The 17,128-nt window shown below is 43.2% G+C and overlaps 1 protein-coding gene across 1 annotated transcript in view; it reads left to right on the top strand.

Annotated features, from left to right (window-relative positions):
- LOC128425749 (melanoma receptor tyrosine-protein kinase) overlaps nt 1-15,668 on the top strand; it is a 23,471-nt gene extending 7,803 nt beyond the window's left edge. Inside the window, exons 2-27 of the mRNA XM_053412520.1 lie at nt 2,229-2,380; nt 2,540-2,747; nt 2,999-3,133; nt 3,221-3,289; nt 3,484-3,602; nt 3,721-3,862; nt 4,444-4,557; nt 4,666-4,792; nt 4,952-5,025; nt 5,269-5,359; nt 5,722-5,921; nt 6,007-6,139; nt 6,842-6,932; nt 7,383-7,540; nt 7,620-7,652; nt 9,809-9,953; nt 10,109-10,231; nt 10,315-10,413; nt 12,087-12,272; nt 13,012-13,167; nt 13,284-13,359; nt 13,481-13,627; nt 13,715-13,812; nt 14,371-14,508; nt 14,643-14,736; nt 14,948-15,668. Coding sequence (XP_053268495.1) covers nt 2,229-2,380; nt 2,540-2,747; nt 2,999-3,133; nt 3,221-3,289; nt 3,484-3,602; nt 3,721-3,862; nt 4,444-4,557; nt 4,666-4,792; nt 4,952-5,025; nt 5,269-5,359; nt 5,722-5,921; nt 6,007-6,139; nt 6,842-6,932; nt 7,383-7,540; nt 7,620-7,652; nt 9,809-9,953; nt 10,109-10,231; nt 10,315-10,413; nt 12,087-12,272; nt 13,012-13,167; nt 13,284-13,359; nt 13,481-13,627; nt 13,715-13,812; nt 14,371-14,508; nt 14,643-14,736; nt 14,948-15,297 — 3,458 coding nt within the window. The 3' untranslated portion in view covers nt 15,298-15,668. The remainder of the gene's footprint in view (nt 1-2,228; nt 2,381-2,539; nt 2,748-2,998; nt 3,134-3,220; nt 3,290-3,483; nt 3,603-3,720; nt 3,863-4,443; nt 4,558-4,665; nt 4,793-4,951; nt 5,026-5,268; nt 5,360-5,721; nt 5,922-6,006; nt 6,140-6,841; nt 6,933-7,382; nt 7,541-7,619; nt 7,653-9,808; nt 9,954-10,108; nt 10,232-10,314; nt 10,414-12,086; nt 12,273-13,011; nt 13,168-13,283; nt 13,360-13,480; nt 13,628-13,714; nt 13,813-14,370; nt 14,509-14,642; nt 14,737-14,947) is intronic.
- Nucleotides 15,669-17,128: the final 1,460 nt, after the last annotated feature.

The raw sequence follows: 17,128 nt of genomic DNA, 5'->3' as shown, positions 1-17,128 counted from the left end.
TGTGTGTGTGTTTGTGTGTGTGTGGGTGTGTGATTGTGTGTGTGTGTTTGTGTGTGTGTGCGTGTGTGTGTTTGTGTGCGTGTGTTTGTGTGTGTGTGTGTGTGTGTGATTGTGTGCGTGTGTGGGGGTGTGATTGTGTGTGTGTGTGTGTGTGTGTGTGTGTGTGTGTGTTTGTGTGTGTGTGGGTGTGTGATTGTGTGTGTGTGTTTGTGTGTGTGTGTGTGTGTGATTGTTTGTGTAAGTGTGTGTATGTGTGTGTGTTTGTGTGTGTGTGTTTGTGTGTATGTGTGTGTGTGTGATTGTGTGGGTGTGTGATTGTGTGTGATTGTGTGTGTGTGTGTTTGTGTGTGTGTGTGTGTGTGTGTGTGTGTGTGATTGTTTGTGTATGTATGTGTGTGTGTTTGTCAAACCTTGAATAAAGGTTAAAACAGATAAGACTATAATTACTCTCGTCTGCAGCACATCATGTTGTTGGTTGTATTTGTCTCTTTACTTCCTGTTTATTTCTTTGTTTGTGTGTTTACCAGTAAACTTGGTGGAAGGATGCATTAAGTGGTCAGGGAAGAAATAAAACAATTTCTTCACGTTATTGTGAGATATAGAACTTTTGCTTCAGTGATTTCTGAGAGAATAATTCATAGATTTTGATTTATAAATGTGTATATATTTAGAGACTGATTTTAATGAGTGTGTGTGATTTAGTGCAGATTGATTGAATGTTACTGTTTTTGTTGTGTTCCTTTCTTCATGCTTTTCTTTCCTTTCTCTTCTCGTTCTTGTTTTCTTCTTTCTCTTGCTGCCGACTCAGTAGACTTGATGGATAAAGAGGATTTGACTGATCCAGTTTCCTCATGTTTGTTCTCTGCCATTCTTTCTCTGATTCATCTCTCTGAGCTGTAGCCATGTGACTCTCATGGACACGCGTGTGCACAGACCACAGAGAAAGTCTTTTCATGTGCACTGTTCTATACAGCAGTCAAAAATGTCATCCAATAAGATATTAGCCATTATCCAGAGATCTGACTTGTCCCTGAACAAACAGTTCAACAAGTGTGTGTATGTGTGCGTGTGTTTGTTTGTGTGTGTGTGTGTGTGTGTGTGTGTGTGTGTGTGTGTCTTTGTGTGTGTTTGTTTGTGTATCTTTGTGTGAGTGTGTTTGTCCAGATGTGGACCCCTCTCCCTTGGGGTCTGACCAATGGGCTGCCCCCAAAGTGAGGCGTCAACCAATCAAAGAGAGGCAGAGAACAGCTGATTTGTTTGTTATTATGATTATTTTATGATTATTTTTATTATTATGGGGTAAGGGTTATATCATTTCTTTCTTTTGCCTCATGGCATCTCCTGAACTGTTTACCCTCTGCTGATAGTGTGGAATGTTTGCTGCTGAAACAGGTGTGGAAGACAAACCTGCCGGACAGGTGAGAGACTCCCCGGGCGTGTGACACCACGCTGCTGTCATTTAAAAAGCTCAATAAAGAACGTCTCCGATTTCCATTTCAATCCTCTCAACAAACAGATCAAATGTCCCGCTGTGACATCACACGTCTCTGTGCCGTTTATCTTTGACGTGTAGCGACAAACTGAGCTGTCAGTCATCTGATGTCAGGCTCGTTGCAGGAGGAAGTTTCTCTGATAAACTCGAGGATCCCAAACATCTTGGATCTGACCTCAGAATTCTCTCATGACACTTTAGAGGGGCCTGGACCCGGAGATTGGGAAACACTGGACTAAACTAATTTGATTGATGAGCAATTTGTTCCGATCTCAATAAAAATTATATGTGAAATAAAGTGACACCGACAAATGTACAAATGCAGTTCTTTTGTAATTAAATCTGGGGTTAGAAAAATCTGGTTCTGAAATATTTCAACTGTTAGAGAGAGAAATAACCCTTTTACTTCAAAGTTACATTACATGTCATTACAATTAGTACACTCAACATTAATGAGGGGCCATTTAGGGGTTCAGTATCTTGCCAAGGACACTTCAGCATGCAGATGGGGAAGAGTGGGGTTTGAACCGGCAACCTTCTTGTTGGAGAACGACCACGCTACCGCCTGGGCCACACCGCCCCGAGTTCACGTCCTCACTCACTATATCTTTCTGTCTGTCTGTCTGTCTATATATATAAATATTTCTCCCTGCGTCCCCCCTTCTCCATATGTCTCTCTCTCTCTCTCTCTCTCTCTCTCTCTCTCTCTCTCTCTCTCTCTCTCTCTCTCTGTCAGTGTGTCAGGGGACGAGTAACCAGCTGACGTTGTTGATGACACATGAGAATCACTATGAGAACCTGGTGAGGATGTATACGAACTGTTCGGTGGTTCTGGAGAATCTGGAGGTGACGTACGCTCTGCAGCATCACGACCTGTCGTTCCTCCAGGTGCTACATTTAGAACATAACCCACAAGCACACCTCTCACTTATATAACCCTAACCCATAATTATGGGAAAACTTTCATATGTTTCAATCGTCGCTGGTTAAAATGTTATTTTATTTAAAACCTGATTTTATTTGTTTTTCTTTCCTCTTTGGTTTTAGTCCATCCAGGAAGTGGGCGGGTACATTCTCATTGCCATGAACGAGGTTGCTACGATCCCATTGGTCAATCTGAGGCTGATCCGAGGTCAGATCCTGTACGAGGGTCAATTCTCTCTGTCGGTGAAGTCCAACTACAAAAGGAACCAGTCGTCTGACACACAGAACTACACAAGTGGACTGAGACAACTGCTGCTCAGCAACCTGACTGGTAACACACACAGACAAACAAACAGACACACACTGGACTACACAGGTAGACTGAGCCAACTGGTGTTTACCAACCAGACCGGTAACACACACACAACACACACACCCACACACACAACTATGATGTGTTGTGTGTTGTAAGTCTGTGTGTTGTGTGTGATGTGTTTTGCGATCTGCATATGTGTGTCTGTGTGTAGTGTGTGTGGGGTTCAAAGGTCAGAGTGACCTCATTAATTCTTTGTCTCCTCACAGAGATTCTGAGGGGGGGGGTTAAGATGACCCACAATCCTTTGCTGTGTCACACTGACACTATCCAGTGGTGGGACATCCTGGACAACGACACCAATCCCAGAATGCATTTCGAGATGGAGACGTTCCCCAGAAAATGTTTGTATGATCAACATCTGTGTTTCACATCTGTGCTGTGTTTGATCCTGATGATATGTGTGTCTGTGTGTGTTTGTGTGTTTGTAGGTGATAAGTGTGACACGAGTTGTGTGAACGGTTCGTGTTGGGCCACAGGACAACATCACTGCCAGAGAGGTGCTTTTTATTTCTTCTTCTAGAATTATACTTTTAGTTTTTATTCACATGTTTAATTCTATAATGTTAAATGAGTGAATGATAAATAAAGTATATTTATTATATTATACATTAATTATTTATTCTATAATAAATTCATGATTTAATAATGAATAAAGAATTATAAGATATGAATGTTTATAATCTGTTTCCAGTCACAAAGCTGCAATGTGCCAAACAGTGCAGCAGCAGGTGTCGAGGTCCCAAACCCATGGACTGCTGTAACGAGCAGTGTGCGGCCGGCTGCACCGGGCCGCACGCCACCGACTGCCTGGTCAGTGATCCAGCTGCTCTGAGTTTGAATGATGATGATGATAACAAGTATAGAGAGAAACTGTTTTCTAACGAGATGTGACACCCACTAATGACAGCGCCCCCTGTCGCCCCTCCAGGCCTGCAGGAACTTTAATGATGACGGGACGTGTAAAAACACATGTCCCCCTCCGACGCTCTACAACATCAAAACACACCAGGTGGACAACAACCCCAACGCCAAGTTCACCTTCGGGGCGATCTGCATCATGTCCTGCCCACGTACGAACTTTAACATTCATCTTACTAACATCAGCTGCACCTGCTGGAGGCGGCAGACTTTACAACTCGTCAGAACTGATTCTGATTTTAAGTCTTAATGTTGAATAAAGTCTTTCACGTCTCGGACGACGCTGAATTTCCCAGAACCCCAAAACCTCCGATTTATTTGTTTTGATTGATCAGGCCTGAATATTATAATCTGGTCTCATGACTTCTGCCTCTTAGACAAATCCGGAATTCTTCTGGTTTAGATTTGTTGTTTTTAAAGTTGTATTTCACACATTAAACCCTAAGCAGGTTCATATCATCCATGATTAGTGGATGAACAAGCAATTGATCCGTCAGTGGATGAAATAAAAAGTATTGTTGTAAACTTGTAAATATTCACATGTCTGACGCTGCTGCAAGTAAACAATGAATCACTTATCAATCAATCACTTATCAATCAATTAATCAGCTGTCATTCTTATTGAGTGATCAGGACATGATTCCGCTGTAGTGTCCCGGTTGGTTTCAGACTTCCTGCCAGCTGAGAGGTAAATGTCTCCGAGGCTGAAGTGAATGGTTTTGTGTGAGAGCAGATAACTACGTGGTGACAGACGGGTCGTGTGTTCGAACCTGCAGCGCTGGAATGTACGAGGTTGAGGAGGACGGAGTCCAACGCTGCAAAAAGTGTGGCGGGCCCTGTCCCAAAGGTAGAGGGACCTAAAGAGAGAGAGAGAAAGACTTGAATATTTACATAAATAGATATGATATTAGATAAAAATATATTTGATAAAACCTTGTCTTGTTTCCTCCTCCAGCCTGTGATGGAGTCGGGGTCGGCTCTCTGACCGACACCCTGGCAGTGAACGCCTCCAACATCGAATCCTTCAGGAACTGCACCAAAATCAATGGAGATGTCTCGCTCCTGGAAACCTCCTTCACCGGGTCCAGTTCTGAATTATTACTTTCTATCACTATTCATATTATAGATTAAATAAATTCAGCAGCAGTTTGGCGTCAGCGTTGGGTCCGAAACCAAACGTTCATATTAAAAAAACAGCGTTGATGTCAGTATTTGAAAGTTGTTTTAATTGGCTCTTCCAGAGATGCTCATTATAAAATCCCGCCCATGGATCCTGTGAAGCTGGAGTACTTCAGGACAGTGAAGGAAATCACCGGTAGGTCAAAGGTCACTTTTTGTCACACGCAGTGCTGTGCTAAACTTTATTTAGCTCCACATTCATCACTATGTTGAAACAAGTCTCTCACAGCACACAGCAGCCAACAGCCTAATCTGCCCAATCCTGAAGAAGAACCTGTGGAATCATCTGAAGCATTTACATAGTGGCAGACTTCAGAATTAAAGGTGAATCATTTAGTGCTTCTAATCCGCCCTCTGCTCTCACCTGTGTGTCCTCCAGGTTATCTGCTGATCCAGTCGTGGCCGGAGAACCTGACGTCTCTGTCTGTGTTCGAGAACCTGGAGATCATCAGAGGGAGAACGACGCGCTTGTGAGTCTCAGGAAATGTTCGATAGTCTTGATATTTGGATGTTTTCAATGTTGAATTTTCTTTTTATCTTAACATACAAGTGCAAACAAATTCCACTGTGTTCTCTCAGTCTGTTATAATGTGTCTATTCAAGCTCATTTACAGAGAGAAACAAAGAACGGTTTCTCTGTTGAAAAATCGTTCACACTTCACTAATGGAATTCCTCAAGGCTCAATCCGGGGTCCTTTATTGTTCTTTATATATTTACTGCCCTGAGATCAGATAATCATGAAACATCATGTATGACTCACATGTGTCATATGTTACTAATCAGAGAAGCCAACCCAGCGTGTTGGACTTCATACTGAAATCTTTTCTCTAGGCAACACAGTTTGGTAGTGGTGAAAGCGAAGCACCTCCGCTGGCTGGGGCTGCGCTCCCTGAAGGAGGTGAGCGATGGGAACGTGATCTTCAGAGACAATGTCCAGCTCTGCTACAATGGACTCAAACAGTGGACCCGCCTCTTCAGATCCAGTGACCAGACCATCAAGATGCGGGACAATTCTGCCCCCGGTGTCTGTGGTGAGTTTCTGAATGTGTTTCGAGTTCGCCTCTATGTCGAGTGAAAGCGGAGGAATAAGAAAATCGTTTTCTTCCTCTCTCAAAGAACAACAGAATCGAACCTGTGATGATGAGTGTACAGATGGCGGCTGCTGGGGTCCAGGTCCAACCATGTGCGTCTCCTGTCGACATTTTGACCGCAAGCGGCGCTGTGTGGCCTTTTGTAACCTGCTGCAGGGGTGAGAACCAGGCTCAACAGCACATCAACAGCATGTCTGTGAACCGCAGCAGATCAACACCATTATTATACTCACACGTAGCCTTCTGCCACTAGGGGTCTCTCTCTCAGAACAATAACTACAGACAGAGTTCATTGACTGTAGCCATGTGGGATGATGGGAGTTGAAGTCTTCCCCTGGTTAGATTCCTCCAGTGTTGATGGCTCAGGAGGTTTTTCTCTGAATCCTCCTCAGATGTTTCTCCGACTCGTCTCTGATTGGCTGAGAGTCGAGCTGCTGCTAATGTCTGCTCAGCTTGTTTCTCTGAAAACTTCAGATCCAGACGACGACGACTAAAATCCTTCAACTGCTTCAGATATTAAGTAGTATGAGTAAGAAAACACCAAGATGTAAGAAAGTGTAAAAATGTGACTTCAAACTGGATAAAAAGTCACTTTTGACTCTTCTGACAAACAAAAAGAATGAAATGTTACTTTAAAAGTTTAAAAGTACAGATTTCGAAAATATCATGTAAATATAATTTATAACACATAAAACCCAGGTGATTGTGTTGATGATTTTGTTCTTTAATGTCACAAAAATGAGATATTCACCGAAGGATTAAAGGTTGTGCACTAGGGGGCAGATCGGAGCATTAACATTCAACACATTTGACATATCTTCCCCTGGAGGCTTCCGTCCTGAGTGTCTGTTTGTCCTCAGTGAACCCAGAGAGGTGGAGGTGAACGGCAGCTGTGTCCAGTGTCATCCAGAGTGTCTGCTGACACCCGGGACTCCAGCCTGCCACGGACCGGTCAGTACCTGCTTTCTACTGACAAATCTCTGCTCACAGTTTGACTGTCATCAAGACGAGCAAATAGCTCTATAAATACAAACCATTTACTATAGCATACAATCACAAAGATAATAAACCTGATAAATGTGTGCAGGAAAACAGTGATGAAGATAGAATAACATCTTAAAGATGAGGAACTAACAAAATAAAATTATAAACTAGTAAACGAGAGTTTGTTTCAGAATCAGAAATAAAAGGGAAAAAATCCAGAGAAAATAATTCAATAAAAACTTAGTGAAAGGAAAAAACAAAAACCAGAATTATAGAAAAATCTGATTTATGAATAATACAATTTAAAAGATGACAAATGTTTCAAGTTTGATCTTAAAAGTTATCTTCATTAGAAATTTGATAACTTTATATTTTAAAACACAAAATAAGACATAGAGCAAATTGTTCCACCTACAGGGTCCCGACCAGTGTTCCCAGTGCGCCCATGCCCAGGACGGCCCTCACTGCGTGACACGATGCCCCCGTGGCGTCCCAGGGGACGGAGACACGCTGGTCTGGAAATACGCCGACGACACGGGCCAGTGTCAGGCCTGTGACCAGAACTGCACCAAGGGGTGAGCCGCTTGTTAGGGTTTAACCCGAACCCGAACCCAACACGTGAAGAGACTGACGTTTGTGTGTCTGTGTCCACAGGTGTTCAGGACCGGGTCTGTCTGGGTGTTCAGGGTGAGACAGAGTTCATCATGGGTCGATAGGGTTAGGGTAAGGGTTAGGGTAAGGGTAAGGGTTAGGGTTAGGGTTAGAGCCAATGTGACATAATGTCCTGGTTTAGATGACAACAGTAAATCTGAATCAATGGGACCAGTTCAAGTTAGGGTTAGGGCTAGGGTTAATGCATTAAACGTTATACTATAACATGGTGTGCCTTTCAGCATTCAATAAATTTGGTTATCAAAATAAAATATTGAAAATTAATATAAAAAATATGAATATTAAATAATAACTTTAATTAAAGTTACCTCAGGGCACCACCCTTCAAAGGACTTGCCAATTTATTGATTAATTCTCATAAAAGTACTGACTACAAATTTGGAACTAATTAACAATTAAATTAATAACTATAACCAAAATTACAATATAGATGCTTAGCTCATTTGAAGGATATGGAGTTCTTGAAAGTGTAGAGATTGGCGAACATCAGAAAGATCAGAGTATTTACAGCTTTTATTAGAATAACAATAAAGAACTGAAGGTGAATGACCTGATGGATTTTTGTCAGTAATGGTCGAGTATCTGAGGAGAAATATTATATATCAAGGAGTCTTGTTGTGATCATAGTCCACGATCAGGATCCACCAGTACGATCAAGATCTCTGATTCACGATCCACCATCATAATCCAGATGTGGATCTGTGGACGATGAGGCAAAGGGACTCAAGGGTCATTGTTTTTACACGGTACTCTGTACTAATTTAATTCAATCTGATTATCTTCTTCTATATTCATATGTGTTTATGTGTCCGTGTGCATATCCATGTGTTTAAAAGAAAAAAGGAAAGGAAATTGTATCTCTTTCATTGGAAGTATTGTAATGTATCTTTCTAATAAAAATATTTTGAAAAAAAAAAAAAAAAAAGGGACTCAAGGGGAAGAAGTGAAGATAGGAACATGTATTGATGAGATATTAATTTCTTTGATGGGATAACGATGGATAAGAGGAAGGAGAAGCTGAAAAGAGAAGCTCCGTGTGTCATGTGACCCCGACCTTCTAGACCTATAGCAGCAGAACTGAGATCAGGTCTTAGATGAACCTGGACCAGCTCTGACTAGAAGCTTTATCGTAGAGGAAGGTTTGAATCCTCAACGTACAGAGGGAGTCTGCCTCCACAGCTGGAGCTGAGATGATTCCACAGGAGAGGAGCTTGATGCTGAAGCTCTGGCTCTCCTCCTCCTCCTCCTCCTCCTCCTCCTCCTCCTCCTCCTCCTCCTCCTCCTCCTCTGCTTTAGAGACCTTAGGGACGACAGCCTGAATTCTGGGAGCTCAAGGTTCTAGTGGTGATAAGGTACTATCAGCTCTTTGAGGTATAATGGTGCCATATTATTAAGGGCCTTGAAGGTGAGGAACAAATATCATGATATTAAGGATTTATAGAATATATTAAATACACATCTACAGTCAAGTGACATCCGAAACATTGACTCCTTCCCTCAGTTCAAATCCTCTCTCAAAACCCACCTTTTCAGGATTGCATTCTCACTGTAGTTGCCATGCTGTTTTTACTTGCACTTTTAATTTTAATTGTTTTGTTATTTGTTTGCTCCTGTTTTAAATTGTAAAGCGTCCTTGAGTGACATGAAAGGCGCTGTGAAATAAAATGTATTATTAGGGCCCGAGCACCGAAATCGGTGAGAGGACCTATTGAAATTGAAATGATTATTATTATTCTTCTTCTTATTATTATTATTATTATTTTGCTGTGTCGTTAATGAAATGGCTTTTTGAGGGCTTTACCATGCTCAAAAAGTTGTAAAAGTTTGCAGTAAGTTAGAAAGTCGTGAAAATTTACGTATTCTGGGGTATTTGGAAATGGGCGTGGCAAAATGGCTCAACAGCGCCACCAACGGAGAGCCCCTCATTTACGGAGATGCACCTCATTTAGCATTCACTGATCCTCACGAAATTGAAGACAGTTGTGTATCATCACCAGATGTACAAAAAAGCCTCTTGGAGCATTATGAAAAATGCAACAGGAAGCCCGCCATTTTTTATTTAGTGACTATTTTGGTCATATTCCATAATTTTTTACTTTAATGCACTTCTCGTTATTATTATTATTATTAAGTGTGTGTGTGTGTGTGTGTGTGTGTGTGTGTCCTTACAGTGCTGCTGGTCACTCCATGCTGGCGGTGGGAGTAGTGGGAGGACTCTTTGTCGCTGTTATTGTGCCATTGGTCATCTTTGTGTTGCTACGGCGACAACGAATCAGGAGGAAGAGGACTCTGCGGCGCCTCCTGCAGGAGAGAGAGGTGAAGTTCTTTATCTACTTTAAGACTCTATTTTGTTTTTATTTCACGTTTATTTACTAGACTTAGTTTTTAGATGTAATCTGTCCTTTTGTCCATCTATACGTTTATTCCTCCATCCCTCCCTCCTGTGATGTCATCATGATTGACTGGTTCAGCTGGTGGAGCCGTTGACTCCGAGTGGTGAAGCTCCGAACCAGGCGCTGCTGAGAATCCTGAAGGAGACGGAGTTTAAGAAGATTCGGGTCCTCGGCTCCGGGGCCTTTGGCACTGTCTTCAAGGTGACGACATGTGACTCAACCACACGGTCACGTGACGTGTGTCTGCTGCACTAAACATGGATAAAAGAAAATCTGTGTTTTAGGGTCTGTGGATTCCTGAGGGAGAGAACGTGAAGATCCCAGTTGCCATCAAAGTTCTGAGAGAAGCAACATCACCTAAAGCCAACCAAGAAATCCTGGACGTGAGACTCCTCCTCCTGCGCCTCACTTCTTCTTCTGATTGCTGTTTCTCTTTGTTTTCTTCTTCTTCTCCCTCCTGATGAGCCACGCTCTCAAAATCTGTGTTCAAAATAGCTGGTGTAGGGGAGAGCGGGGTAATGAGAGACATGTTTTACATTTGCTCCCCTCTAGGCGAGCTAAAATGATATATCAGTAAAATGTACACATTTCCCATTAATTCAGGATGTTTCCTAGAAATGGAAATTATCAGAATGTCTTCAGGACAAAGGGCAGTGAAAATATGATTGTTTTAAAAAGTGGTCTTGTGTCTCACTTTACCCCGGCTAAGGGGTAAACCACTAACATCGGACTAGTAACAGAATCATGGGGATTGGTCAATTAAGCACATTTATGATTATTATGATTCATGTGATCTCTTGCACACCCTAGCTTACCTGCACATTGTTTCTCTGTCCAATTGGCAGGGACAGGGATATTGTTTTTCTCTGCGTATTCAAACCAGTTCACGGCTCTTAACTGGAGCAAGACCATGGAACTGGTCAGCTAGTTGTTTCCAGTGTTTGGCTCCTCCTCCATCTCATCTGTGAATATTCTCTTTGCCTCAGCTACTGCACCCCAGGCTACTGATTTTACTTTCCATTTGTCTTTACTTTATGAATCTCTTGAGGGTTGTCTTATCAATATTTCTATTCCTTCCATCTTTTCTTAAGGACTTCTTTCCTTCATGACCTCAGCGGCTGCTCTCTCCATCTCTGTGAGGGCTGTTTGGCCCCAGGTTGTCTTCCTGGTGTAGTTTCTTTGCATGATGGCTTTTCTACAATGTTTATGACATTAAAAATAAAACAAATGTAATGTAATATAACATTAAAGTAAATTTAACACTAAACTTAACTTGTGCTTCACAGCCACCGTTTTAGAAAAAATAATTCAGGCTAATCTTCAGCTAGCATCAATCACATGGTTTTATATGTTGTAAGTTCACCAACATGTATGATATAAGTTTTTCTACCTGAATCAATTTGTTTTGACACAACAGTTGATTAAGTTCAAAGCAAGAAAATTTACTTTTACATGCAAAAACACATTTTTGTGAAAAAACATACTTTCACAGAACCAGCACCAACTTCTCCTTCATGGCAAGGGGGGGATGGGAGGGGCTTGAAAACATAATGGTCACATGACCACAAATGTGTGGCGTTGCCTAGATACAGGGGGTCTCACATTAGCCCGCTCTCCCCTACTATTTTTGCATTTCAGTATTTTGTTTCCTGGCAGAAAAACAAATCACTTTATCAGATGGTGTTGTTCTACTGGAGTAATGTGGAGTACTGGGCCTAAAGGTGCTGATTCTAGACGCCATCTACAAACCAATCAGAGTCAAGTACAAGTAGACTCCGCCCACATAGGTGATGATGACAGGATGTATGTTGTCAGACTAAATTCTTAAGTCCCTGAAAAACAATGTGAAACCAAATCTAACATATCAATGAAACTCTGGAACAAACACATGAAACTGGTTTAGACTAAGTTCAGAGAATTCATTTCTGAAAAGAAGATTTGAGAAATCTCCAGATGTCTGAGCTCTCTTCTCCAGCTGTCACTTTCCGGACATCCTTCACTGATTATAGATGAGTTTCCAACACTGAGGTGTGTGTGTGTGTGTGTCTGTGTGTAGGAGGCGTATGTCATGGCGAGTGTGGATCACCCTCACGTGTGTCGTCTGCTGGGAATCTGTCTGACGTCGTCGGTACAGCTGGTCACACAGCTGATGCCGTACGGCTGCTTGCTGGACTACGTCCGACACCACCAGGACCAGGTGGGGGCCCGGTGGCTGCTGAACTGGTGCGTCCAGATCGCCAAGGTGAGAGCACGTGATCCCACAGACCAGAGACATGAGCTCTGTAAACCTGCTGGGCCGATTAGTGTGTGTTGAGACTTGGTTCTCTGTCTTGAGTCTCATTTGTTTGAATGCTGGGAAGATTCACACTCCAAGGCCGTGGGGGGGGGGGTTAACTGAAGTTTTCCCATTTTCCCACACTTTGACTTAAGCCTGGGGGGGGATGGGGATGGGGGGGGGGGGGGGGGGTAGCTCCATATGTAAGCTAATTAGAATCTACTTGTTTTCATGAAGACAGTAGAACCAGTATGATGATGGGTTTGTTTTTATGTCTCTGGTGAGATCTAGTAGCCAGAGGCATCATGTTTCTCAGGTTGTCAGTCTGTAGTGAATCCTGTTGTGTTATTGTGTTGATGTGTTCAGTTCCATCAGCATCTGTGTGTGTCCTGGGAGAGGACACACACTCTGTAGTTGGACTCTTGTTGAGTTAAGAACAGGAAGTTGCTTCTTGTTAACATCTGTGAGACACAGTGGGATTTATGGGCAGTACAATTAAGATTTGATCGATTTCTCACTCTTGTATGTGAACATGATATCTAACGAGCCTCTTGAGGGAATTTCTTAAAGTTTGTTTCCCTAAGCCTGAGTAGATTTGGTCAATATTGATCTAATGTGAGTCTTGATGAAACAGTATATAGAGGACTGATCCTTGTGTGTGTGTGTGTGTGTGTGTGTGTGTGTGTGTGTGTGTGTGTGTACACAGGGGATGAACTACCTGGAGGATCGTCACCTGGTGCATCGAGACCTGGCGGCGAGGAACGTTCTGCTGAAAAGTCCTAACCACGTCAAAATCACTGACTTCGGCCTGGCCAAGCTACTGACGGCTGATGAGAAGGAGTACCATGCTGATGGAGGAAAGGTGTGTGTGTCTGGTCTTCATCTCTTCATGTGACCTGTTCGTCACACTCTGTGACCTGTGACCTTTAGCCCCACCCTGTAACACACCTCCTGATTGTCCCTCGACACCCCCTGTAGGTTCCAATTAAGTGGATGGCGTTGGAGTCGATCCTCCAGTGGACGTACACACATCAGAGTGACGTGTGGAGCTACGGTGAGTCCAGACGTTTAAACAGCAGCTGATCAGACAACTGAGCCACGATGAAATGTTGTTCTGAAGACAGAGCTGCACAGAGAGAACTTCTGTCAGGTTGAACAGGGTCTGTGGTCTGCAGGTGTGACTGTGTGGGAGCTGATGACCTTCGGCTACAAACCCTACGACGGAATCCCAGCACGCGATATCGCCTCGGTGCTGGAGAGAGGAGAGCGGCTGCCTCAGCCTCCCATCTGCACCATCGACGTCTACACGGTCATGGTCAAATGTGAGAATACATCTGAAGGCGGCACTAGACTTCAGGTCGGAGGATTTGAGTCGATCGGGAAGATTCACGTTTGCTCGCTGTTGTCAGGTTGGATGATCGAGCCGTCGAGTCGCCCGAGGTTCAGAGAACTGACGCTGGAGTTTTCTAAAATGGCAAGAGATCCGTCCAGATACCTGGTGCTACAGGTGAACATGTGTGTGTGTGTGTGTGTGTGTGTGTGTGTGTGTGTGTGTGTGTGTGTGTGTGTGTGGACTTTCGTAATGGAACATACTGGTTTATTACAATTTAAGATATTTTGTTTTATAGTTCTTAAATCATTTCTATAAGTCACTATATCTCACACATCAACCAGCATTTTTAATTCACCAGATTTGTATCCGGATCAAATCACACACTAATAAATATCAGGCTGATCATTTTCATTCTGAATTATTCTCAGATTTTCAGAGAATATTTCATAATGAAATTTATTAAATTTTAATTATTATAAATATTAAAACTAACCTTTCATCTCAAAATGTTCAAGAAAGAGATACAAAAAATAATTCACCCCCTAACCCTAACCCTACTAACTAAATAAACTAACTAACTAACTAACTAGCTAGCTAACTAGCTAGCTAGCTAACTAACTAACTAGCTAGCTAACTAACTAACTAGCTAGCTAGCTAGCTAACTAACTAACTAACATTCAAAATAAAATGTAACTACAACAACCCAACTACCCTGCTGTGACTGGTTGCCAGGGCGACCAGCCCAGTCCGACCGACAGTAGGTTTTTTTCTCGTCTCTTGAGTTCGGACGACGACGACGTCGACGCTGACCAGTACCTGCTGCCCAGTAAGGGACTGGGAAACCACGACAGCCAGTGCTGTAACACCACGGTAAACACACACACACATATATCTGTACGTCTGTACACACACACACACATATCTGTACGTCTGTACACACACACACACATATCTGTACGTCTGTACACACACACACACATTAACACTGTCTGTGTTTATGTCAGAACGGTCGACCAATCAGAGAGAACAGCGTCACTCTGCGTTACATCACTGATCCGACTCACAACTCGCTGGATAAAGACGACTTCACTGTTCACGGTAAGAACACAATCGAATCATAAAAACAACAACTTTACAGGAAATAAAAAAACTTCATATTCCCATATTGAGACAAAATCTATGTAAAGTTGATGTTTGCTGAGTAAATGAAAACGTTTCTTTCTTTAACACTTTAACGAGCAGGAAACAGCAACATGAATAAAGGATCAATTATTTTGTCTGATCACACGAATGTGTGTTTTTTCTCCAGAGTACATGAACCAGAGCGTGAGTGGAACCAGCTGCAGCAGCCGACTGTCTGAGGCGTTGAATCCAAACTACGAGGATCTGAGTTTGGGCTTGGGCGCCTCCTCACTTCCTGTTTCGCAGGATGATCTGAAGATCTTCAGCCGAGTTCCAGAGGGACCAGAATACCTGAACGCCGCCCAGAAGCCGATCGCCCTGGCTGCTTGGAACAGCCTTGACAACCCGGACTACCAGGCCGACTTCCTGCCGCAGGATAACCCCTCTTCTTTCACCGCTGATGGTGCATTCCTCCCGGCGGCCGAGAACCTGGAGTACCTGGGTCTGGGAGCTGCACTGCACGCTCCTGCCCGCTAGAGGGCAGCAACCTGCAAGCTGAAGCTGTAAGTTAAGTGGAAACAGAACATGGCTTCCTGTGTTTCAGACCGACTTAGACACTGAGTGTTGTAGATACACTGGAACTCAACCTCTGCATACTGTGTGCTGCTCAACGGCACGCTAACAGGGAGCACCATGAAACCAAACAACGTCAGCTGCTGTCCAGACAGTTTCCCACAGATACTCGTCCGTCTGTCTAATGTCTTTTCTAATGTTAACGACTGTATTCTGTCTGCGTCTCCGTGGAAATCCATAGTTTAGTGACATGATGGACGAAGAGACACAAAGACATTACATTTCTGAGATTCGTCCACTTCCTGTCTCTGTATCCTGTGTTCGGCAGTATTTCAATCAATCAATCAATCAAATTTTATTTGTATAGCCCATATTCACAAATTACAATTCATCTCATAGGGCTTTAACAGGGTGTGGCATCCTCTGTCCTTAACCCTCAGCAAGAGTAAGGAAAAACTACTAAAAACCCTTTTAACAGGTAAAAATATGTAGAAACCTCAGAGAGAGCCACATGTGAGGGATCCCTCTCCCAGGACGGACAGAAGTGCAATAGATGCCACGTGCAGGAAAACATCATCAAGATTAAAGTCTTCAAGATTAAAGATTAAAGTCTCTAGCAGCATTTGATGAGGGTAGACATCCCGAAGGACAACCCCAACATGACATGCCAAGCAGTCCCGCTGCAAGCACAGTCCATGGTCAGCAACCATCCAGACCACGATCCACCATCCAGACCAGACGCCACTCCAGTCCTCAGTCACCGTCCACCGCCGCCCACCAGGACCCATCACAAGCCACCACCACGGTCCTGGTCCACCGCCCGTGCCCAATGCCAACGCGACACAGGGTCCGCCACCAGCACCACGATCAGCCCAGAATCCGCCACAATGGATCCACCACCGCGACCCCCGGTGTACGATCCACAAACCGCAATCCATGGTGCGGCCACAGAGGCCCTGGATCTGCGGGTGATAAAGCAAAGGGATTCCGGGGAAGGGGGATAGGGATGGAGAAGAGGAAGGAGAAGCTGGAAAGAGAAGCTCCGTGTGTCATGTGTCATAAAATAGAACAAGTAATGTTCTGGCGCACTAATTAGCTCTAACTATAAGCTTTATCAAAAAGGAAGGTTTTGAGTCTACTCTTAAATGAAAAGATGGTATCTGCCTCCCGAACTGAAAGTGGTAGATTATTCCACAGCCGAGGGGCTTGATGGCTAAAAGCTCTGGCTCCTACTCTTTTTTTAGAGAATTTAGGGACGACAAGTAGGCTTGAATTCTGGGAGCGGAGTGCTCTAGCGGGTTTCTTTATTGATACTGAAAACCCAATGGAAATTAAATTATCATTATTTCAGGTTTGTAAATGTGCAGAAACTAATTATTGTGTATTATTTTTGAAAATGGGAAATATAATTTCAGAAGAATTCAAATTGACAGAAAATGAGATGATCTGTGGGGTATAACTGACGAGTGACCGTCAGAGACCAGTGATGCCCCCTGCTGGTAATGTGCAGCTCTTTGCAGATTTTTATACAAATAAAAATAAAAATCGATCTTCTTCTTCTTTGTTTGATTTATTGGCGGTTGGCAACAACATCAAGGTGCAATACCGCCACCTACTGTATCTCTCATTACCCCACATGACAAATGCCACAAAAGCACTTGCTTGAGCACTTCCTCTTCCTCCTTTTCCCTGCTCAGCCTGAACTGCATGATTCATACTTGATATTTCATAGCTCCTCCTTTTTCTTCTTTGGTCTAATGTGTGAGTGTGATTTACAGTCTCAGCTGTCAATCAT

Source organism: Pleuronectes platessa, chromosome 20, assembly GCF_947347685.1.
Source record: "Pleuronectes platessa chromosome 20, fPlePla1.1, whole genome shotgun sequence".
Classification (NCBI taxonomy): Eukaryota; Metazoa; Chordata; class Actinopteri; order Pleuronectiformes; family Pleuronectidae; genus Pleuronectes; species Pleuronectes platessa.
The sequence above is the reverse complement of the archived record's forward strand: the minus strand, read 5'-3'. Positions and strand labels throughout refer to the sequence as shown.